General features: G+C 42.2%; 1 protein-coding gene across 1 annotated transcript in view; it reads left to right on the top strand.

The window, feature by feature from the left end:
- The first annotated feature begins 1093 nt into the window (after nucleotides 1–1093).
- Nucleotides 1094–25782, top strand: part of GPC5 (glypican 5) — a 649065-nt gene continuing 624376 nt past the window's right edge. The window contains exon 1 of the mRNA XM_088021980.1: nucleotides 1094–1259. Coding sequence (XP_087878106.1) covers nucleotides 1094–1259 — 166 coding nt within the window. The remainder of the gene's footprint in view (nucleotides 1260–25782) is intronic.

Below are 25782 nucleotides of genomic sequence, written 5' to 3' on the forward strand. Positions count from 1 at the left end.
TTCAGAAGTTCTTTGAGAAATGTTTTTAAAAAGCTCCAGAGGTGATAAAGCTCAGAAGGGCCCATACAGATGCAAAGTACTGAAGTAAAACATGATGCTAAAGGTTGTCAAGAGAATAAACTGGGCTTTACTGTGATAATAAGAACCTGGTAAAAGTTTGAATGGAATTCTTATGATTTCTAAACTCTTTCAGAGAATCAGTTAGAGAAAAATGTTCCAAGGCAGTAACATAAACCGATTTTTAAAAAAGTGAACTTCTCATGGACACTCTTAAAACCTTATGAATGCTATCAAGCTTCTCAGTTGGGATCTTCCACTGTAAAGTTTTTGCCCTTGGATTGTGCCCAGATCCCATTTCATGCAATTTCGATACAAATTCCCATGTACTGAAGACCTCGAATTCCAGTCGAATATTTCATCCTACTTCCGGTTCGTGTTTCTAATCTCTATCTTCTCTGAGCCTCTTCACACACTCGCTCTTGTTCTCATCAGACCGTTGCTTTTCGGGAAGGACCGGGAGGGCGCGGCGGACGGGCTTTCGTTTTATTTATCTGTTTCCTCCATGCAGGCAGCGCCGCTCCGAGCTCTGTCCTGCGTGGGGCCGCGTTGACAGCAGGAAGGCGGGAGGGCCCGCGGGCGGCGCGCCGGGGGCGTGGCGTGGGGGCGGAGCCTGGGCGCGGGGCGGAACGTGGAGGGGCGGGGCTTGCCCGCGGAGCGCGGCGGGGTGGCGCGTCCCAGGTTGGCCGCTGCCGGCTGAGCCCGCGGCTACAGCGCGGGTGGCCAGAGCCGGATGCTGGCGGGCTCCGTGCGGCTCGAGCCGTTTTCCTCGCTGGTGCAGCGCCAACTCGCCCCCGCCGGAGAAGGAGACCTTGCGGCTCTCTGCTCGAGAACTCCGGTGTCTCAGCCTCGGGGCTCCTCGGGAGAAAGCCAAGTGCCCCCAGGTGAAGCCGGCGTCCCAGAACGGCCCCGGAACGCCTGCCTCCAGCTTGCACCTTTTAGGAACCGCGACCGCCGAGCGTTTTCCAGCGCCTGCAACGCAGGGCGCGCGGGGAGAGTGGGGTCCACTACGTGGGAAGGGGCGACAAGGACACCGATGATGGACGCACAGACCTGGCGCGCGGGCTGTTGCTGTCTCCTCCTTCTGGCTCTTGCTGGGGCTACTCGGAGCGAGGGCGTGCAGAGCTGCGAAGAAGTTCGGAAACTTTTCCAGTGGCGCCTGGTGGGAGCTGTCAAGGGGCTGCCGGATTCGCCGCGGGCAGGTGAGGCGCGGCTGGCGGGCGCAGGGCGCCACGGGCCGGGAGCGTCCTGAGCGCCGACTCCGCGCTCCCCGGGCTCTCGGGGTGGCCGTTCGTGGGAAGATGACCTTTCAGGCGCTCGGGCCGGGCAGGGTGAACCCTGGGGAGGCCTCTGGGGAAGCTCGGTGTGAACATCCCGAGCGCAGGGCAGCTGCGGGTACTCCCTGACTGCGCCTGCGGCTAAGCTGGGCTCCGGGCGTTTGCTGCCCGCGCTGGCTCCTTTAGTCCCTGCTGATGCGTTGGAAGGGGCCGGCAAAGCTGACAGCTGGGGACAGCGCGGCCTGACTGCGTTTCTGTTGCGAGTGGGAATTTCACCACTGCCCCGCCGGGGGGCCTCGGTTTGCTGCTTTCTCGTGTGGTGGACAGAGTTGGGTTGGTCGCTCCAAGTTTGATGCTAAAAATACAAACCTGTGTTCTTCTCTTTTGCTGAACGGGGCATTGACAAGGGCAACTGGTCTCCTTTTAAATTAGGACTCGGACCCGTACACCCACACTGGCGTGACTCTTAGCCGCCTCTCTGCGCCCTAGCACCAAGCCCTCCTTGCGGGAACCTGAACTACCCAGTGTGTCTCTCAGACCCCTGGGTAGTTTCAACCCCTGAAAGGTGTGACAGCAACAGGCGATCAAATTGAACGTATCGGGAAGCCGCTCACTAAACATGGATGAGACCTATAACCGGAGATTGAAGGGGAAAGAATACGGTGAATGTAGCCGGTGTAGATTCTGCTTCTTGTAAGCGCCGTTTGCCTGCACCTTTACCCGTTGCTCCCCACTCCTACTGCGCAAATTTCCTTTTGCTGGAGGGATTTCTAGTTTTCATTTGGCCTGGAAGATTAGGTCTTAGTTGTCAAAGGCAATAGCAGGTGTTTGAAGCTAAGATCTTACTGGAGCAATGCACCCTGTCTATGAAGTCAACACACAGACGAATGCTGTGAGCTTATTGGTTAAATAAAGAATTTGTAGAGGATGCTTGGGTCCAAAATACATCCTCTGCCTGAGTTTTTAGGGCGAAAAGACTTGCTCTTAGCACTATGGAGCTGCAGCTGTCTTGCTTGATGGTTTTGCTGGTTGTGACCCCTGTTCTCCAGTCATCTTGCGAGGAAAATCTGAGCGTTTGGGAACATTGAATCCATTTTAGTTTACATGACCCGTCTCTAATATTTGAAATATTTCAAGTATTTATTTGAATGCCTATTCAGTACTAGGTGCTTTTCCTATACTACTTGAAACAAAATAGTTGATATTCTCAGCTTAGGGCAATTCTCTCCTCAAACAGCAGTACCCCCTTAAAACCTATTCTTGTGTTATCAGTGCGTTCTTTTTATTCAAAACAAAACAAAACTGAACCTTACTTATCAGTAGCTAATACTACTAAGGTGGGAGTTGTGTTGGGGACGGGAACAGGGTGAAGGCATTGAGCTGCATTATTAGATTTTACCCCACAAATGGCATAATTTTGGCTGATATATTCAAGAAACGTTGACAGCTCCCCAGTAAGGCCTTGATTTCCCTGCGCTTCTCATAGCTCAGTATTTCTGGTACCTGCTGAATGTAACACACTGATTAGGTGTTTACATTTCTAGAACCTTGTGTGTATTTCATCTCTTTGGAAGAGGAGCCTTCCAGAGTATCAATCACTGGTATGCCTTTTTACCAGGATGTAAAGGGAAGCTCTGCCCTACAGAGAAGGAAATGGTGTCCTTATTTGCATTTGATACATATGACCCCTGAAAAAGAGCCACGATGGGAAGCACCTTCTTTTCTATAACATTCTGGATTGCTTCCCCATTGCTAGTATCTTCCTTTATCTGTGGCTTAAGGTGACGGAGGAATCCTAGCAGTACCCACGAAAGGGGCTGTGTGGGGTTGCACTCTTAGGGAAATCAGGGGAGCTGGTGAAAAGAAGGGCCAAATTCTGTTGATATTTGCATTAAGAAAAAGTCACATAAAAGTATTATTCTGAATTAGAATCACCTTGATTAGAATCATTCTTCTCTCCATATTGTTAGTGATTGCTTTATTTGAATAATTAAATGAAATATTAAACTATTTCTTTTGACATTGATGCTTCTCTTCTTCCCACTATAACAATCTCATTCCCAAATTGAATAAACCACAGGTCCGATGCGCTTCGTAACTGCTCTGCTTTGTTTTTGTATTTATATATGACCTATAACATTTAGCTTGATTGAGTATAGCAGTTGGGTATCTTATTTTCCAACATTATCCTCAATCTCAAGAGAGAACAATAGTTAATATTTAAGTGGTCATATCCACTTAAGAATACAAATATTGATATTCCTTGTAATAAATGTATTTATTTGGCACATGGGCTTTCACTGACTAAAGCTAACACATTTAGGGACGCCTGGGTGCCTCAGTGAGTTAAGCGCCGGATTCTTGATTTCGGCTCAGGTTGTGATCTCAGGGTCCTGAGATCCGAGGTTGCTTAACATTCTCTCTCCCCCCTCCCTCTATCCCTCCTCCCTCTAAGAAAACAAAACAAAACAAACAAACAAACAAAAAACCCAAACTTTAAATTTGATACCTGTTTCCTTGAAAGGCGTGTGTGTGTTTTGTGCTTTCTTCATTTACTGTCTACAAGTGGTTAATTCCTGAGAGGTCTAGTCAGAATCCCGTTTTTATAATATGGTAGAACACCTTTTTATAGTTTTTTCCCTACATTTGTGACTTTTACATCATTTGAAAACTATGTTACCTAATTTGGAATTATTAAAATGGTGAGAACAGCCATTCAAGTCATTTCTGAGATTCTCTTCACCTTTGTTCTCTACCCTGCTCCAATTCTTTTAAGCCCTATTGAGCTCCTTAGGATGTTGGATGAGAAATGTAAAAAAGGAGAGAAGGTGTAAATGTGATTAGAATTACAGATTTCCCTGCATTCTGATTTTATTTCCTAAGTAGTAGTCAAGGTGCCCTTTGCTCTTGTTTATTTTATTCAGAAAAAAAACTTAGTGAAAGTGTCTTTTAAAGGTCCTTTTATTTTTATTTTATTTATTGGGAGGAGGAATAATGCCTTCCCATTGAAATTCTCTTCACACATGCATTGTTCACACTTGCATTCTTTCCCTTTTTCAAGAAGGTAATTCAGAAAGGAGAAGCTCATAAAAAAATCCAAGACTATATTCAGGTAATTTATATACCAGTTGGTATATATACCAACGACCAACTTTAAAAAAGTGGATGTTCATTGGTACAAGGAGTAGTGTGTGAAAAGTAACTTTTTCTTGGTAGCTTTTGCCCAAAAATGGGATAATAAAAATAAACTTGATGTGGCAAATTCTAATACTAAAGGACACTTTAGTGCTGTATAGTTTTATTTTTTTAACTGCTTTCCTTATGATCCAGTCTTATAATTGCTTCAAGGAGAATGTTGATTCATTCTCACCCCCACCACAAACAATCTACCTGGTGACCTTGGAATTTGGAATTACAGACATTGGGTTTCAAAACTTGGTTCTGCCCCTTGTAGGTGTGGGACCTTGGTTAATTGATTATCCTCTTCGAACCTCTGTTTTGTCATCTGTAAGATGGGAATATTAGTTCTTAAGCAGTTGTTGCATAGATGAAATGAAATAATGTGTGTGTGTGCAAAATAGCACAAATCCAGGCACATAGTAAGTGCTCACAAAATGCGCTGTTGTCATTACAGTTTTTTATTTAAAATAGTGTGTTGATTTTTACCTAGACGTGGCCTTTAAGGGTGACATTTTCATTTTAGATCTTTATACATCAGAAAATTTTTTTATAATAAATAGGTTTTTTTTTGTCACAAATGATTGTTTTCAAAATTGGGAAATAAGCATCTATTCAAAATGGAATGTATTAGGTTATAGTGAATCTTTTGTTTCTGTTCATGAGCTAATAGAAGCTATAAGAAAGAAACCTATCTAAAATGGTTTATATTAGGTTATGGTAAATACCTGTATAAATACATAGGTGTATTTCCGTGAACTCCTGGAAACTACGGAACAGCCCTGTGTTGCTGCTCGCCGCAGAGCCCGTAGCAACTGCTTCTACTACCACCGGATTCAGGGTGGCCAAGTAGCGCCTCTAGGGCGGCTTAGGGATTTATACAGTTAACTGGCTGGTGGCCATAGGCATTCATTGATAGTAATCTCAAATCGGGACTCTTGTTTCTCATGCATTTAGCCCTTTCTGCTACTTGAGCAACGTAGTTGTGGTGATCACATTTCCAAAGCCATAAAAGGGACTGATGTTGGGGCAGATTATTAATATCAGGATGGCCCTGTGTTGAAGCCCATCCACCAAAACCCACCAGAAATAGCCCTATAATCAAACAAAGTAGGTTTGTGTTGCTTGCTGCAGCAAGGGCCATCACTCGCCGCAGGAACTCTGCGGGTCCTGGTGAAGGGCTGCCTGGGAGGGGCTTTTTTGAAGATTTGGGCTTGTGCTGGGTGGTATCAAGACTGTTGGATGAAGCAGGGCAGTTCAGGAATTGGGGGTCTTTATAACTTGCTTAGGTGCTAGGAGGGTTAAGGTGGGGATAGTGGTCATTACGGAAGAAGCAGCAGGCCTCTTGTTGGTCAAGAGAAGGTGGCTGTTGAGTCATTTTTGAGGTTGCAGAGTATCCTGGTGGCTCTCCTGCCACACTCAGGTCTCTAGGGGCTTTGTCCCATCATTACTTTCTGAGTCTGTGCAAGTTGTCTGTGTTGACTTGTGAACATCAAGACTTAGTTCCAGTGTCAGGGAAGCATATCACTTTCTCCTCTGCGAAATCGAGTGTGTGTTGATGGCTGTGAGAATCAGGTGTGTCATTTTTACCCAGGCCTTCAGTGACCCTTACTGGTAGGACAGAGAGTATGATCTTCTACTTTAAGGCCACAGAGTATGACTGTCCGTCAGGGGCCTGAATTGCACTAATCACACCCCAGTTCCTCATACTCAGCTTATTAGCAAGTATAAATGTTGTGCGTGTCCCCATCCGCTCTCCATCCCACAGTTTAAGTTCCTTTATGCCAAGTGTCCAACATCCTGTATTTGTATAATTGGCTTTAGGAGAGGTGCAGTTTGGAGAACTTAAGAAGAGCATTTATAATTATTCTGTCCTCCCCCCAGCCAGTTTCACGCTTGTCCAGAACTTTCTGGAATATGGATTTTTATCGTGTGTGTGTGTGTGTGTGTGTGTGTGTGTACAATTTACTTTCCAGGTTTGATAAGAAGACTTCTAAGTCTATAATATTTATTTTGTCATTAACCAGTATAACACGCATAGCAACAGTCCAACAAACAGAGGCCTCTCTTAAGCAGAAATGATTTATAAATCAGTGGCCTCTTGGTATAACTGTTGAAGAAACCATAAACCTTAAAATGGGGTCATGAGAGACTTTGGTCATATGCTTTGTTGGAATAGATTATCTGTGAATGCGGTGCCTGATCTGGTTGGTTAAGTGACAATAGCTTTACTTTTAATAGAGAGTAGTCATTTTCCATATCTACCTTTTATAAAAGCCTGACCTTCAACTAGAAGAAAAGACAACACCAACTGTGTCCTCAATTCTTCCTCTTTTCAGCTTTAGAAATTTCAAATTTCACTAATGTCACTGTTAAAAATCACCCTAAGGTGATTAGTCATTCTTCTCCAAGTCACAGTATATGGGACAGCTTTTAAAAAAAATGTTATTATTCTGTTGTTTTAAAAATTATTTATTTTATTCTATTCTATTTTAATTTCAGTGTAGTTAAGATACAGTATTATATAGTTTCAGGTGTACAATATAGTGATTCAGCAATTCCATATATTACTCAGTGCTCAGTAAGATAAGTTTACTCTTTTTTTTTAAAAGATTTTATTTATTTATTTGAGAGAGAGAGAATGAGAGACAGAGAGCATGAGAGGGGGGAGGGTCAGAGGGAGAAGCAGACTCCCTGCTGAGCAGGGATCCCGATGTGGGACTCGATCCCGGGACTCGATCCCGGGACTCCAGGGTCATGACCTGAGCCGAAGGCAGTTGCTTAACCAACTGAGCCACCCAGGCCCCCAAGATAAGTTTACTTTTAATCTCCTTCACCTGTTTCATCCATTCCTCCCCCCCGCCCCCACCTTTCTGGTGACCCTCTCTTTGTTCTCTATAGTTAAGAGTTTGGTTTTTTTTTTTTTTTTTTTTGGTTTGTCTCTCTTTTTTCTTTCTTCTTTGTTTTATTTATTAAATTCCACAGATGAGTGAAATGATACGGTATTTGTCTTTCCTTATTTCACTTAACATCATACTCTCTAGATCCATCCATGTTGTTGCAAATGGCAAGATTTCATTCTTTTTATCTGGCTGAATAATATTGCAGTGTGTGTGTGTGTGTGTGTGTGTGTGTGTGTGTGTGTGTGTACATACATATATAATATCACCTCTTCTTTATCCAATCATCTATTGATGGACACTTGGGCTGCTTCCATAGTTTGACTATTATAAATAATGCTACAATAAACATAGGGGTGCATGTATCTCTTTGAATACTGTTTTCATATACTTTGGATTAAATACCCAGTAGTGCAATTACTGGATCATAGGGCAGTTCTATTTTTAATTTTCTGAGGACCCTCCATACTGTCTTCCTCAGTGGCTACACCAGTTTGCATTCCCACCAGCAGTGCCCCAGTGTTCCCTTTTCTTCACATTCCTGTTCACGCTTATTGTTTCTTTTAAAAACTGTTTTTAAGATTTTAAATTTTAATTTTTTATTGAAGTATAATTGACATACAATATCCTTTAGTTTCAGGTGTACATCATAGTGATTTGGTATTTTATGTATTATGAAATGATCCCCACAATGTCTAGTTACCATCTGTGACCGTAAGACCAAAGAATCATTACGGTATTATTGACTATATTCCCCAAGTTGTACATTATAGCCCCATGACTTATATATTTTAAAACTGTAAAATCTTAATCCCCTTTATCTGTTTCATCCCTCCCCCAGCCCCTTCCCACTTGGGTAACCAACAGTTTGTTTCCGGTATGCATGAGTCTGTTTCTCTTTGTTTTGTCTTTTCATTTTTTTTAAAAATTTCACATATAAGTAAAATCATCCAGTACATACAGTGTTTGTCTTTGTCTGACTTATTTCACTTAGCATAATCCCCTCTAGGTCTTTGATTAGCCATATCAAGTTCACATATGGTTGCTATGTAAGTTGAATGCATAATGCACTTTTATAGAAGGAAAATGAGATTTTGTACTTTCATGTTTTTATGAAAGAATACTTATTCTCTTGAAAATTCAAAGTACTGAAAAGTATAAAGAAAGCAAAATTTACCATCCAGAAATAACCACCAGTAACTCTTTGCATTACCTGTTTGAGAATCATTGGCACAAACTCTCCAACCTATGGCTCCTTCACACATGCAGGTTATATAGCTGACTGGCTCAGGTCTCGGTTGAAATGTCAGCTCTTCAGAGAGGCTTTTCTCAAAGTTCACTGAACTATGGTCCTCCAATTATTACTGTAGAATCCCCTTTTTTCTTTCATGGTGCCCTATGCTTTTTCTTTCTTTTTACTGTTGCTCTGTCATCACTAGATTGTGTGCATGATGAGAATAGAGAACATGTCTGTTGTGCCTCGTGCTTGTTATTGGACTCTTTCTCGGTTCTTACCCTCTCCCAAAAAAGGATGTTGAAGAAAGGCCAGGTTCACAGGCGTGTGACCGGTGCACTCACACAAGGTCCCACTGTCAAAGGGGCCCCATGCTTGGTTTAATGTTCTGCTCTTGACATCTTGAAGTGTGACCAGAGTCCTGCATTCTCATTTGGCTCTGGCCCTATAAATTAGGTAGCCAGTACAGTTGGCTACCTTATTCACTGAGGAATATCTGCTGCCTAGAGCAGTGTCTGACTTGGAATAAGAACTGAAATAGTTGAAGAATTTGCTACATCTTTTGAACCTCTCAGATTGTTAAGTGAAACTCTAGAAGTCAGTCCACAGATGGATAGTCAGTCTATCCAAGATTCTGCTATCCCTATATCATGATATTTTTAAAGTTTTCTGGTGTTTTGTAAATGGGTTAAAGATTGACACCTGTGTTTTTTACTTCTTCACATCAGGTTGGGACCATTAGCCCAAAGCCCTCTAGTACCAAACTCAAATTTTTACACATCCAGTTGCTTTTAAAATATAGCTCAAATCAGCATATTTTTAGTCACTTAGAGCCTGCTTGCTTTGCCTACTCCACAAAACTGCACCCGACATCTGTTAGTCATGGCTAAAACGCTCTTGGGGGCTATGGAAGACCCAAGCCATTGCTGCCCCTTGAAGCTCTCTGACTCAGAGACTTCCCATCATGCTGCTAAGCCATCACACCGAGATCCGAGATACACGAGCCCCTTCTGCTGTTCCCCTCTGTCCTGGGCGTTTCCTGTGATCGTCCTCTTCTAGGCAGAGGCCCTGCATTATTTTCTCCGGAAGGTCTCTTACTGTGAGGGACATCCCTCCTGATGCAGGCTGTCAAAGTGCCTCTTAAATAAAGCTCCACGTGTCCTACCACAGTCTCGAGGTCCTGTCTGGCCTTGATCAGCCCTGAAATCCTCAAACCTACCGCGTATAGATCAGTACTTAGTTATTTCTCATATAAGTAGGCACTCAAAGCAGTAATGCTAATTTTGAATATATTTCTTTCCCTCTGCTTGACTGTAGGCTGTTTGAGAGTAGGGTCTGTGACCGGTGTATCTTAATGTTCTGGGATTAGGCCAAAATTAAATAAATTTTGATTTGTAGAATTAATCTTATATGTGTACTTACCCAACAGACTCAGCTTCTTGTGTTTACTTCTGTTTTCTATGCTGAATATTAACAGATATGGGAAATGGGAAATGAGGGGGCGAGGTTTTAAAAAATCTTCTGACCTGGGCTCAGTTGTGTTGTTGAGTAAATTATTTTCGAGGAGTCAGTATTTTCTTATGTACCTCTGCCACAAATTCTAGAAAGTGATCCAGCCCTTTTAAGTTTAAACTTAAAATAATTTTTATCTACATTATCCAGTATTTTTAAAACAGAATAAATGAATTGCCAAAGAAATGTCTGGAAGAAAGTTTCCTCAAAAGTCCTGCAAGGAAAGGAAGATTGTTTAACATTTAAGGGATTCATTTACATAGTTTTTATCATCATGGAGACAGTGACTGATCTGACTTTGAGCATTAATTCGTCCGTTGTTGGGAGAATGGAGAAATATAAGTTGACCAAATGTAATTTATATTTGGCTCTGGATTGGTGGGTTTGTGTTTTATTTGATTTTTTTCATCCTCCACCCCCCCCTTTTTTTTTTGCAAAGTGGTTTCTTTCTGTGAGGAAATTAATAGTAAGGAACTAGAAAATGATTCACTTTTTTCATTTCCCACCCTTGTTAATTCCGTGTCGGCAATAAAGCACATATCACTTATCTATGGAATTATTCCTGAGCTAGGAAGATGGTTTGTTACAAGATACCAGCCTGGGGTACAGACTCCCTGCAGACCAAGTAGAGAGACCAGGCCTTTCAGAATAAGCAAAAAAATAATTGCTGCTAAATCACAAATCATGATATGTGGTAGCAGGTAAAATCTGTCTCCAAAGTATTTCTGACAATTCCGATTTTAGAAATACCTAGTCTTTAGACCCTCTTTCAATGATACTTTGAAAAAAACCTTTTTTTTTTCCTGTATGAAGTGTAGTTGGTTATTAGGGTATCTGAGAAAGGTATTAGGAAATTCTACCTAAATAGAAGGATTATTTAAGTCAGTGCTAATGAGACATGCATATTTCGATATGGTTTAGCTATGAACTTAAATTTGTGTTTCAAATTCAGTTATATTTAGAAGGCAGTTAACATTTCTTGTTTTATAAATTGTTTATTACTCTTATTAGGGTAATGGGTTTGAATGACTAGTTTCCTCTCCTACTGTGCTATGATAACCAAATTTATCTTAGCTTTTGTAATTGCATATAGGCAATATAATTAAGTAATCTTTGCAGCTATCTTTTTAGAGCTCATAGTTTTTTGCTTTTCTTTGTCTTACAGTTTCAAGGGACTTTAGTTCATGATTTCTTTAACATCCTTTTTTGAGAGAGGGTAAGAACCGAGAAGGAGTCTGATAACAAGCACAAGACTGTGCCTTCATTGATCAAAGGAATGTAAACATCATTTCTGGATGTCCTTGTTCATTACATGTATATTCTTTAAATGGAAGATTGTCAATATTAAATTACCTGTTCAGATTTATTTGCCTTTTGAACAACTCTCTTATTTAGTAAGGTTGTAGCAAGTTACATTTGGTTCATTTTCTTTTGATCATTGAAAATGTCTGTGTTTAATGAGCTGAAACTGAAGTAGGTCAATAAAATGAAGAGATTAATAGTCTGTTCTCACCAGGCTTGGAATACATTTCACCCTGGGGGAAGAAAAAGTCATTTTTAACAAAGTTTTTTGATCAACTTAAAAGGTGAAGGAAATGGAAATAACATGGAAAGATTGAAAAAGCTGAGGAATCCAGGAGTCCTTCAGGGTCCTGTTTGTCAGGTGAAGGTATGAGGATCTGTGTTTGTATAGTTAAAGTGCTTTAGTTACAAAACTAAATTTTACTTTTTACTTTTATAAGTTCAGGGGCACAGATAAGCTTCAGGTTATTAAATATTTAACATTCTACTCAACTTTGGAGATACCTTACATGCAAGACGAGGAAGAATATTAGGTATGACAAAGCATTGAAATGTTGCCATGGAATAAACAGGAGAAAACATTTTACTTTATAATTTATCCCGGATTATGGTCACATATTTTATTTTTTAAAAGATTGTTATTTATTTATTTGAGAGAGAGAATGAGAGAGAGAGCGCACGAGAGGGGGGAGGGTCAGAGGGAGAAGCAGACTCCCCGCTGAGCAGGGAGCCCAGACGCGGTACTCGATCCCAGGACCCCAGGATCGTGACCTGAGCCGAAGGCAGTCGCTTAACCAACTGAGCCACCCAGGCGCCCATGGTCACGTATTTTAGTGAATAACAATGAACTTACAGTTTTTGACGTAGATTAGTCTTGACTCTATCACTTACTAGCTATGTGACCTTTAGCAAACAACTCAACTTCTCAGAAAATATTTTCTTTCCTCACAGGAATGGTGATAGAGGTTTTTTCTTTTCCCTTTCAGGGGTTCTTGAGGACCACATGGTATGGGGAAAAAACTAAATAGTACCATTCTCTACAAAATGCTACCTAGTTCATTCTATTACACATGGTTTTTTTTTTTTTGGTACATTTAAACAATTCTTTATGCTGGATCAGGGAGCAGGCAAAGAAATCATAGAAATCCCTTTTTCTTCATGTTCATAAAATACCAAAGTGTTAAATATTTTTCTCCCTTCACTCACCCTCATGGTATTAATCCTGTACTCTAGGAGCCATAGTCCATGTTATCATTCCTTATTTTAGTTAATAGTTTATTATTTATCCTTCAATTCTGTGGTAAATTCAACTTTGTTTATTCCTGTTACATAGTTTAAGAACTAAAGACTGGTCTTTTACAAAATATTGTCATTTAAGTGAATTCAGTGAAGATCCAGAGGGTGTTACTTTGCCTGGAAGGATGCTGAGTGACTGCTGGCAGGGATGGGTTCTACAGTATCTCACTGAATTCTGCGGGTGAGTAGGAGATAATTCTCTGCTGCGTTTTATCGTGTTTTTGCATGTCATAGTGCTGATGGGTCTTTGTGTGTCCCTGTGTTGGGGATAAGAACTTTCCTTCCACGTGAAAGACACAAAGGTGCGGTGTGCTGGCAAGTCTCTGCCCCTCCAGGTAGACGCCCCACTCTGCTCTGTGTCTGGGTAGTAAGCGGGCAATCAGTGGGCATTCTTGCCTCTGGCAGTGGGAGGGAGGGAGGCAGTGGCTGAGAGGAGACTGGGCAGGTGGACTGTGCTGGTCTCACCCTACAAGAGTAGCTGCAGGCTGGTTCCATCCCTTTAAGCACCAGTTCTTGGCAGGTGACCTCACAGCTCTCTCTGGATTCTGGTAAATACTTTATTTTCCTGCCCCCTAAGAGGTAGTAGCACCTTCTTCTCCACAGTTACTAGCTTGGGTTGGGGGGTACTGCAGTATCTCTTACAGTCTTCCTCTGCCCTTCCCTTTATAAATATTTTCTTAAATAATCCTATTTAAAAGTCCCGATATATTTCCTTCCAGGATCCTCTATGACAAAACTTGATATACTTTAAATATTTAAACCCAGAGCTTTCAGAGAATATTTGATTTGTAATTAAAATGTGTTGAAACATAAATCTGTTCTATAGTCAATTTATAAACGTTTTCAGAAGTTCCAATCAATGGTGATTTCTCTACTCACATTCAGCTGCCTCGTGATTATGCTTTTATTAACTGTTCCTTTCCCTCCCTTTCCCTTCACCTCTTTTATGAAGGGCGTTGGTGGTGCCTCGTTCTTTCGGGTTCAGTTAGAAATGTGACTTGATAACACCTCCTAATAACACAGGAGTTTAATTCAACCCACTCTGCCAACTCAACGAGTTGCCACGTTCTCTAGATTGTGTTTCACGGATGCCCCTGTAAGTTCTGTACGCACTCCCATTGCCACCACTGGGCTTTCATCTGGTGCTTTTTCATGTCTCCATTACCCGATTGGTCCGCGTCTGCTGTTGGTTCTTACCAGCCCACTTCCCAGTTGCCTCCCAGTTGATTGCCCAGTAAAACTCAAATCTCATCTTTGTTTCTTGTGTTAAATCCTTCAGTGATTTTTCTTTGCCGTTCTTAAAAAAAAAAAAGAACATGATATCTGAATACTTAACTTGTGTGTGATCAAAAAATATAAACTTTGTAGTGAAATCAATGGGGGAGAAACCGTATGGCATTGCATCTGTACTGCACAGCTGTCCAAAGGTTAGCATCCTTAATCACAAGTGAGCGCTTATACATTGGCAACAAAGACACTAATATTCCAAGGGAAATGAAAAAAGAACTTAAAGACGAAATTCAAATGATATAAATGACTAATAAGGATATGGAAGATGCTTGAGCTCAGCATTAACAGAAGAAACCTAATTTCTTATGAATATCACATTGTCAAGGATTAAAAATGGTGATATCTAATGTTCCCATGATTGTAGGAAATAGAGCACTCATCGACAGTTACTGAGCAGGATCCCTGATGATGACTGTCTGTACATTTGGGGAAATTCTGCAGTTATCAATCAAAATTTAAATTTTGTATACCCTTTGCCTAGAGATTCCAATTTATAGGAAAGTATTCCAACAAAGTAACTGGATAAACATATATATATACACACACACACACACACATACATGCACACACATAAATGTATATATGTATACACATGTACATATGTATGTATACATTGCATGGAAAAAACTGCAGCTAATGTAAATATCTATTAATATCTATTGAATGATAAATTATGGAAAATCACATGTGGACATTAAAACGGGAGAGGAAAAGCTATCTAACCAAATTAGAACAGACAAATGGCTTTTACAACATTTATGAAAGGAAAAAAACAAACTGTAGCCTGACCAAAAGAAAAAAAATACAGACACACAGGAGTATCAGTTTATGTATGAATATACCCCAAAACAAAGTGCACAAAGTACCATTAATAGTAGAGAGACTTGAGTTAAATTAGGAGGAGGAAAGCCAAAGCCGGGAGGTATGGCTGAGCTGGAAGGCCAGAGGTGCTTAGCTGTGGGCTGGGGAGGAGGTTGGGGAGCTGGGAGGCCCTGAGAGGTTTCCCTGCTTGCACGTTGACAAACTGGCATGTTACTGTTTCATTGTCGCTGGCAGAAGACAAGAGACTCACCCAACAGCATGAGCATGGAGCTGGTTACCCCGCTCCGCGGAGGGGCTCTCCAGGGATGCCCGCACCTGTCGCACTCCAGGGGAGGAACACGGATGGGGGGGTGGGGGGGGTGGTTTTGCCACTTCTGTAGCAAGCCGAGACAATCCTGCTCTTTGTCCTGGGAGAAACTCTTCCTCAAGATTGCTCGGTGCAAACAGGAACACAACTGGACAAATGGCCCAAGTAAAGGGTAGTCAGGGCCTTGCATTTTCGGCATGCTTAGTAAACGCATAGAAACAGGACACCGGGGAAGGTGGATGACCTCTCCCAATGGAAGGGGGGAGAGATGGGAAAGAGTTTAGAAGTAAAAATATACTTCACAAATTTCTGTGTCTTTTGAATTCTTGACAAAGATGATTTTTACAAATGAATTAGAATTTTTAATTTACTTTGTGATTTGTGATTATGTATGTGATTTACACAGGAACACTGAGGTGAAGCCCTTGCAGTCGTACTATCCTGAGCTTCTCTGTGTAATAATCCTTCAGGGCTACTGGGCTTGAGTCCGAGGGCAGTCAATAAAAACAGGCAATCCCGTTGTTCTTCATCCTAATGATCCTGACTTTCCTGTAGACTCTTCATGATTTGGGCCCTTCTTCTTTGGCATCATATGCTTTCTCCCTATTTGGAAGGGTCAGTTTTTGGTCTTGAGCTACCATATGTAAAATGGGTCCTCACAGATTATCCCGGGAACTACTGAGGTGCTCTAAACTAACTTCAGAGCCCGGAACTATTTCTTAAAGTCATCTCTGAATCAGAGTACCTAATTATGGTCATGTCTGTAAGGACACATGGAAATGTCATTTTTCTCTTGGACTGTTATTGACAGTCTGTTGGTCACATTTCCAGTTTTGTCTTTGCTGGAAGCCATTTTCCATCCTGCTTCCAACATCATGTTCCTAGAGATGAAGCTGGGAACACTGCCCTTCTAAACTAGTTCATACCTTCAGATTCAAGAGACAGAAGCATAACTAAAAGTGTGCTAAGCTGAAATAGGAATGCATTGGGAGTCCATGGAGACATCCCGAGGGACACTGAAGACAAGGGAGGGGCAGGGATGCAGATGGACTAAAAAAAAGAAAATTGAGACTAGAATGTTTACAGATCTCTTACTCTGGCTTTAGGATTTTATTTTCTGCTGCAAGCAGCCTTCCTATAGCAGAAAATATGACTGCCAGATATCTCCCCCCACCAAGGGGAGAAACTGACCCAAGTCTCTTGATTGCAAGTTAAAAAAATCCTAGAAAGAGGACCACCTTTATAAATTGGCAGTGTTTTCACTAACTGTGAAGATGAGCTGCGTGGGGGAAGGAGAAGGAGGAGATCTGAACAAACCTGGCAACTCCTACAGACCATTCCAGCAGGTGTGGGATACACACCTTACAACATCTGTCATGGCTTCCTAGTGCTTACGCCAAAAGCTCAAACTCCCCTGTATTGCATTTAAATTTCTCGGTTGTATGATTCCTGCCTTCTTTTCTAGTCTCTTGTCCTTGGCTCCACTCTCTCCCATCTCTCCTCCCCCTCCATTGGGAGAGGTCATCCACCTTCCCCGGTGTCCTGTTTCTATGCGTTTACTAAGCATGCCGAAAATGCAAGGCCCTGACTACCCTTTACTTGGGCCATTTGTCCAGTTGTGTTCCTGTTTGCACCGAGCAATCTTGAGGGAGAGTTTCTCCAGGACAAAGAGCAGGATTGTCTCGGCTTGCTACAGAAGTGGCAAAACCACCCCCCACCCCCCCATCCGTGTTCCTCCCCTGGAGTGCGACAGGTGCGGGCATCCCTGGAGAGCCCCTCCGCGGAGCGGGGTAACCAGCTCCATGCTCATGCTGTTGGGTGAGTCTCTTGTCTTCTGCCAGCGACAATGAAACAGTAACATGCCAGTTTGTTAACTTGCAAGCAGGGAAACCTCTCAGGGCTTCCCAGCTCCCCAACCTCCTCCCCAGCCCACAGCTAAGCACCTCTGGCCTTCCAGCTCAGCCATACCTCCCTGCTTTGGCTTTCCCCCAATGAAACATACTTTTTCATACTTTGTACCTTCTCTTCCTTCACCTTCTCTTCCTTTGGTCTTGTCTGGCCAATCTGAGCTCAAGTTGGTTTTGTTGCTCATCAGCTTTGTGAACTTAGATACATTTAACCGTAAAAAACTCAGCTTCTTATTTATAAACTAGGAATATATTCTTATCTTGTATTTTTTTGTTGTTGTTGTTGGTAAGGAGACTATAAACTACCTAGTTAAAATCTCCTCTGACCCCCTCACTATCTCTCTAGGAAAAGGAAATCATTTCTTTCCCTGTGCTCCCACAGAATTGAGTACGTACTTCCTTCATAGCACTTTGTCACATTAATTAAATTTTTTACAAATGTGTTTCCCCTTAGACTGAGCCCTGAAGGACAAAACCACATTCAACCCTTTTTGGTATCCTTAATAATTATCGGAGTGTCTTGTACTGAACAGGTGTTTAATCAATATTTGATGAATTCATTTGACTTATTAATCAAAATAAAGAACAGGAAATTACTCAGTAATTTAGCATGGGCGGAAGGCAGACTCAGTATCTCCTAAACAGTCCTCTGAGAAGGGGTGCTTTGAGCCCATTTATGCTACAGGGCTGCCTCCTGCTAGACACAACATGGAAGCTTATACATGTATCAGTCTTTGGGATGCTGTTTTTATGAGCTCTGGTTGACCTCAAGGAGAATAACTGGCAAACCCAAACTGTGTTCTGCTGCATATTATTTCTGGTAGCTGTTTAATTAGTGTTCTCAGCAAAAAGTGTCTCACTAGCTTGGGAGGAATACTGCATCCTAGGCATGTGTCTTAAAGAGGCATGATACATATTAGCAGATTAAAGTTCTGAGAAGTACTACCCTTGAGAGAATCGATTTATTTGATTTTTAAGAAAACAAATTTATTATATTTGTTATGTTATATATTTCCCCTATGTATATTATTACATAGGGGAAAGGTTTTTTGATTTAGCTCATTGGTATCATTCCCCTGAGACATTTTTTTACTTAACCGCACTTAGAGAAGCCCTTCTTTAAAAAGTGGATAGAGCAGATGGAGAAGGAAAAATTGCTAGATACCCAGTTTTTTGTTTTTTAAGATTTTATTTACTTATTTGAGAGAGAGAGCAAGCAAAAGAGTGCATGAGTTGGACAGAGGGGCAGAGGGAGAGGGAGAAGCAGGCTTCCCACTGAGCAGGGAGCCCAATACCAGGGCTCAATCCTAGGACCCTGGGATCATGACCTGAGCTGAAGGTGGCCGCTTAACCTACTGAGCCACCGAGGTGCCCCAATACCCAGTTTCTTAAGTAGCTTTCAGAGTAGAAGACACTCTGTAGGAGGGAAGGTGCAACACTGGGCATGTCAGTACTGAGGCTACTTTGGTTTGTCACGGTGTCACACACAATAGATAGTTGGAAGCATGGGTCCAAATAGAGAGAGTGGCACAGATGAAGATTTGTAGATCACCAGGTGTGTAGATAATCTCCTGGGGGAGTAGAACGTCACTCAGGGCTAGAACTGAGAGGCAGAACCTGGGTGACACAAATAATTAAAAACAAGGAGAAAGAAGATAACCCATGTGTTCTAGAAGGCAAGGAAAGGGGACGGTTTTGAAAACTGGGGAGCACATCATGTCGGATCCCACAAAGAGGTCAAGAGTGATTAGAAACGGATGAATGTCTCTTGGATTTGACAACTAGGAGTTCACCAGTTATCCAGATGTTTTCCTTAACTGAAAAGGGGTGAGGTCAGAATTGAGATTGCAGGATTGGTGGGAGAATGAGGTGGAAACAATTAATTCAGACCCCCGTTTCAAGTGGGTTACTTCTGCGGAGAGGAAGAGAAAAAGCTTGAGTGTAATTGGTCATTCTTGCCTGTGTGTTTGTTTTACAGGGTCCATGCTTTGTGAACATGTCAGCTGGTTACGAAAGTAATGGCTGAGGGGCACCTGGGTGGCTCAGTCTGCCTGGGCTCAGGTCACGATCTCATGGTCTTGGGTTGGAGCCCTGGGTTGGGATCTCTGCTCAGCAGGGAGTTTGCTTCTCTCTATCGCTCTATGCGTTTTCTCTCTCTCTCTCATAAATGAGTAAAATCTTAAAAAAAAAATGATGGCTGAGAGCAGAAGAGGTGACCCAGTGAGGTAGCGGTTAGTCACAGGGGCCTTCTTGGCTGTTAAGGATTTTGAACTTCATCCTAAGAGCAATAGAAAGCCATGTGAAAATTTTCAGCCTAAGTGCCGCAATTTGCATTTTACAAAGACCCTTCTTGTCTGTAGAGTATCCACTTAACACTTCTATTCTAGGTACAAGTGGTGGTAGTACGGATGGAAAGAAGTAAATTAAAAATTATTTTAGAGGTAGAATCAAAATGATTTGGATTTCTTTTTCTTTTTCTTTTGCAACTGGAATCTATTAAGGTATTTCCCATATATTTTTTAAGTTGTACGTGTAGCTGAAATCAGTCCGGATAGACAAGAGGACCATATTGACCTTGAACTCATGGCTGTGTGAATAACCTTAATTATACTGCATGTTGTGTGTGACTGTTCATATGACATATGCTTCTCACTTCATTGTTAATGCATTAATCCATTATGCTGTGGGCCCCTTTATGTCTCTATCTGAGTGAGTTAAACAACTCACAGAGGAGCTAATAATTTGCGTCAGAAGAAGTCAAGCCGTTCAGTGTCTTAAATGTTTTCAGTTACCTATAGATTTCTATTTTATGTGTTTGTATCATCACTCTTCCTATACTAGTTTAAATCAATGCACAGAAATCCATATGGGCCTGAAAATAACAGTGGGAAAAGCACTATTAATCCGAGTCTAGAAATAATATAAAAAATAAGAGTAGGAAAAATAACATGAAATCAAGTATAAGGTTAAGACATGAAATACATACATTTTAACAGAATGAGGCATCAACACTTGTGAGCTGGACTGAACGTTTTGGCTCTGGGTTTCCTATTAGCCACTGTGAAGAATGATGCAATTAGTTGCATGGCTTAGAGCAGTTATTGGAGAGAAAGACCAAGTGATGGGTAAGGTGTTTTCCACAGGCCCTTCTAGAATCGATTATGTAATGATATAAGTAATTTAAGCCAGGAGGTAAGATGTTTTTAACTGATGGGCAAGACCTATGTGGAATATTTGGATTGTGGTCTTTCTGGCCAGGAAGAGACTATATAGAAGAGACTCCTTCCTTTTGTGAGAACTATAATGGTGCCTGACAATAAAGTGTCAGATTGACATTAAGAAATTTTTAGAATAGAAGAAATGATCAGGTCAAATTTTTAAAGATGCTAAAAGTTTCTCCTGATGATCATTACCAATGGAATGTTTTTAACAGGATATAGCAAGTCTGTCTAGGGTGCTTCTGTAAACGAACCTGGAATTTATGACTTTATGGGGCATGGCCTACAAGTAAGTACCACTGCCAGTTATGTAATTATCAGACCTTCTTGGGACAAGAAGCGGACTTCTTTTGGCGGGGTTGATGGCAGGAGTAGATCAAAAAGTACTGTGGGCAAAGACTAGCAGAATATGGTGTTTTTTTTTTTTAAGATTTTATTTATTTATTTGACAGAGAGAGACACAGCGAGAGAGGAAACACAAGCAGGGGGAGTGGGAGGGGGAGAAGCAGGCTTCCTGCCGAGCAGGGAGCCCAATGGGGGGCTCGATCCTAGGACCCTGGGACCATTACCTCAGCTGAAGGCAGACGCTTAACTGACTGAGCCACCCAGGTGCCCCAGAATATGGTGTTTTCTAAAGACAAAACACCATAACAGTTGGTCCGTACTAACTGTTTACTTATCCCTGCCCAATACTGTGACCATGACTGACACTCCAAGGGCTTAGGAAATGCTGGACCTATTGGGGGCTGCAATCTGATAAGCACTGGAGAGAAGGAATTGACCCCTTTGTTGGAGATGGAATAAACACTAGGAGTATGATTTAGGTCCTGGGATTCAGGTATGAGAGTAATTCAAGGCAAGGAAAGGTGTCAAAAATGTTGAACTGATTGCAGGATGGATTTTAGGGACTTAATTGAACCCTTGACTGTGATTCAGTTGATACAAGAATGTGGGGTAGGATGGAGCCCATGGGTAGAAATGGGATGTCTCAGTTGAATCAAGAGCAGTCATTTAAATAGATTGCCAATTTTAAATGCAGTATGTGTTTATCACTTAAGTGGGATGTTTTGTTATCATGGCTATGTGAGAAGAGAAAGGGAAATATCCTTTATTGATAGCCTGCTATATACCAGGTACTTGCTAGGGGTTTTAATCCATTGTTCGATTAATTTTAATGGATCTGGATATAAGAGTACAACTTTTCTCTGAGAAATATAACCAACTTTCAAAATACCATTTATCTATTTTCTTCCTCTGGATTTCAGTTTTGGGTTCGTACTGTTGCAGATGTAGCGTCTGCTACTCCAGAATTTCCCCATTTCCTGGGTGAAATTTAGATGTTCATCTGCTTCATTATTTAACCACCAGGAAGAACTTCCTGTTCCTTACTTTTATTCTCTCTAAATTAAAAAAATTCAGGAGCTTTTTTTTTGTTGTTGTTATTAATACTAAATTTTAAGTAGTTTTGAAGAAACAAATGCTTACTTGAACATAAAGCTTTTTGATACATTTTTTATGTGCCTGACCAATTTTGAGTTTGTTTTAGAAAAATTGCTATCTATGGTACATTCAATGATTACCTAAATTGTGAGCATCTATTTTAATCAAAAAAATTTTAGTTACTCTTCAAGACAACTTATAGACTAAAACAGAATGACCTTCTTTTTTCATTCTTTTTTTTTTTTTTCTCGTCTGTCTTGGACAAATACAAATTAGCTGCTGGATAAAGGAGAAATTACAAGATACTTGTCCTCAAGAAGCTGACAGTTTAGAGGAAAGAAGAAGATACGGAATAAAATTATGATAAAATATTTTACATCATATGATAGTGAATTGGGCAAGGGTTGAATAGAGGTCGAAGTAGAGATTGGCTAATCCTAATAGGGACCCAAAGAAAAGCGTGAGTTGAATATTGGAAGATGCGAAAGTTTTTAGTAGAAAGAATAGAGAAGGAGAGGGGTCAAGGGCATCCTAGCCCGAGAAAGACATGGTGTAAAGGCTTGGAAGTGATGGAAAAACATTATGTGTTCAGAGGATTCCGAGTAATTTAGTGTGACTGGAGTTGATGGTGTGAGATGGAGCCAAGCGGGAAATGAGGCAAAGGTCAATGGCTCTCAAATTTTAGCCTGCAAACCAGAACTTGTAGTGTCCCTTAGCAATTTGCCTTCTTCTCATTAACGATCTGCATGCGAAGATCTATAGACCTTTGGTTTTTTGTTTTGCTTTGTCTTTTGAGAAACACTGTTTTGAGGAACAGGGACACATGGAAGAATTTTAAACTGGGATAGCACTGTTGTATTTTGTTGGATTGTTCACCCTAGCAACGGGACAAAGGGTGATATGAAACAGTGCAAGGTTAGAGGCACTACATTCTTTAGGCAACAGGCTAAAATGCTGCAACAGGGATCACAATATATGTAAAAAATAAAGATGATGATGGTTAATTTTTAATTTTTTAATTTTTATATTTATATTTTTATTTTTTTTAAAGATTTTTATTTATTTGAGAGACCGAGAGAGAAACAGCATGAGAGGGGAGAAGGTCAGAGGGAGAAGCGGGCTTCCCGGTGAGCAGGGAGCCCGATGTGGGACTCGATCCCAGGACCCCGGGACTATGACCTGAGCCGAAGGCAGTCGCTTAACCAACTGAGCCACCCAGGTGCCCGATGATGATTAATTTTTTAATGTAACTTTCTGTAGTTGAATAGCCTGGGGCTGCAGGGTGGTGCTGCTAACCTAGACAGATGGCTCCTAAGGCTTGTCTAGGAATTGTCAGTGGGAAAGAAGGATGGTGGGAACGAGAGAAAGTCTATCATAAATATTTTTAAAGAGCTTCTCTGAGATTATATTTATATACCTTTGGCCTGAAGGTAGTCACATGACCATACCTCAGGCCCAGGCCCACACTAATAGTCAAGTGTGCCCTTGGGAAGACAGATTAGGCTCCAGGCCTGCACATGAATGTCTACTTAGGGCTGTCTGAATGGCAAATTTCAAGGTCATAGCTATTGGGCACATCCAGATGAACCATGTAGATGGCTCACTGCCTTAGGAGGGGTACAGCTGAAGGCTCAGGACAGGGACACTGTTGCCTGAATCTAAGAGTGATACTGTCCGTGAGAAAGTAGCTGGGAGAAAGCCAGAAGGTGAAACTGAAGGAGCAAGAGGAAATAAGGAAATGAATGGAGAGCCGAAAGCTAAGGAAGGTATGATGGTTGATTTTATATATCAATTCGACTGGATGGCGGGATGCCCGGATAGCTGGTTAAACATCATTGGTGGGTGTGTCTGTGATGGTGTTTCCAGAAGAGATTAGCATCTGAACTGATGGATCAGAGTAGAGTGGATGCCAACTCTTCCTTCCCACTGGCAAGTGTGGGTAGGCATCATCCGACCTGTTGAGGGCCCTGATAGAACAACAAAGTGGAGGGAGTTTGGATTCTCGCTCTGCCTGACAGCATGAACAGGTCTTGGTTTGGGACCTACACCCTTGATACTCCTGGTTCCCAGGCCTTTGGACTCTGACTCAAATTTACACCACCGGCTTTCCTTGGTCTCCAGCTTGCAGACAGCAGACTATGGGACTTCTCAGGCTCCATATCACACGAATCAACTTATATTGCTGTGTCACAAACCGCCCCGAAAGTCACTGGTGTAAAACTACTGTGCTCACAGATTCTATGGGTCAGGGACTCAAGTAGAGTATGGCATGTTTCTGCTCCATGATACTTGGGACCTTACCTGGGGAGACTTGAAAGAAAGCTGGGGGTGACTCAATGGGACTGGGGACTGGAATCATCCACAGGTGACTGTGCTCACATGTCTGGTGGTTATGCTAGTTGTTGGGACCTCAGCTGGGCATTGCTCTGAAATGTCTACATATGGCCATTGCAGCTGATCTCTACAAATAGGGTGCCTTGGGGGTTCTCACAGCATGACTGGGTTACAAGGGCAAGCACCTCAAGAAACAAGACACGGAAAATGCCAGTTTCTTAAATTCGGGGCCTAGAAACCAGCACAGATGCACTTCTGTCATATTTTTTCTGTCAAGCAATCACAGAATCCAGATTCAAGTGGAGGGGACCTAGATCTCACCTCTTGATGGGGAGAGTGGTAAAGAATTTTGGAGCCCTGTTTTAAAAACTGCCAGAGACATACGTAGAAGCACCCCGAACTCAACTTCTCTGCATAATACAAATGGAGGAGCTATTTCAGTTTGTTGAAACATTATAAAGCAGGAAGATGAAGTAGGCAGAACCCATGTTGGGATGGCTGAGGGATGTAGGAATAAGAACGTCTAATACTGCATATTTGGTGGTTGTACTCCTGCTTCTACATCACCAGTCAGTATCTCCTAAAGACCCCAAGACATGTTTTTCTGCTCTGAAAACTCCCTGAGTCAGTAGTACTGTCTTCCGCACAAATGCTCTCTCCCTCTGTGTGTGTGTGTGCATTTATGTGGTGGTGAGGAGCTAGGGAAGTAGAAATGAAGGGGAAGGAACCGATGGGATTGGGTTATTATAGTTTGGCACAGGAGAGAGAGCGAGAGCGAGAGCGAGACAGAGCGAGAGGGAAAGGGCTGGCCTTGGGGGGTAAAATGCAGGCCAGGGGCAAGAATTCTGTAGAAGCAGCAACTCCGAATCATCGCAGGAGCCCGGGGACTCAGGACCGGGGGGACGTCTGAAGAGGATGTGAGATGGTGATATGAACCAACTTCTGGTTGTAGGAGGGGAAGGTGACGGCAATGAGCAGGGGGAGAAGGTGAAACTGTCAGTGAAAGTCTCAAAGGAGAAAGTTTTATAGAAGAGATCAGAGAAGAAACTGACTGAAATCCCCATCGGGGAGGAGGGAGGAGAGAACCCGCACCTGTGCTGCCAGGTTTGAGAATAAACTTCTTGGGTGTGATGGGGTTGCAGGGAAAACCAGAGTGTGGTTGAGGTAGGAGGATGCAAGGGAGCTTTTGGAGAAGGAGATGGGACACGGGACAACCTGGTCCAGAAGAGAGGGTTGCGTAGCTTGTTGGAGGAGATGAGCACCGTGAGGGTGAAGTTATCAGACAGAATACCAGAGGGTTTTGTAGTCTAAGAAGTGACCGAGAAAAGCTAGGATGTGAGGCAAAGGAGTTTTAGTCTGGTAGTGTCTTGGAACACTTGGAGTAGGTTTCAGCTCAGAATCCAGCCGTGGCCTGGAGTCGGGGTTCCACCACTGTGTGGTGGGGTGGGGTGAGGAGGTGGAGGGGGCTAAGTGGGCCTCGGAGCTCCCGCGCTGCGTCAGGACTCTGTGTGCACCGAGGCCTGCTGGTCAGCCAGGTGGTCGTCACTCTCTGGAGGTGGTTGGTAAATCTGTCTTCAGATCTCTTAAGAGTAAGAGATTCTGAGTATTTGGAATTTTAGCAGAAGCTATGTCATGGCTCTCTCTATTCCTTTTCTGTGATAGCTGGGTTTTTGTTGTTATTGCTAGTGAGATTTTATTATTCTACATGT

This window comes from Eumetopias jubatus, unplaced genomic scaffold, assembly GCF_037043125.1.
Source record: "Eumetopias jubatus isolate StellerSeaLion01/CBP00866 unplaced genomic scaffold, mEumJub1_p1.0 scaffold_3, whole genome shotgun sequence".
Lineage (NCBI taxonomy): Eukaryota > Metazoa > Chordata > Mammalia > Carnivora > Otariidae > Eumetopias > Eumetopias jubatus.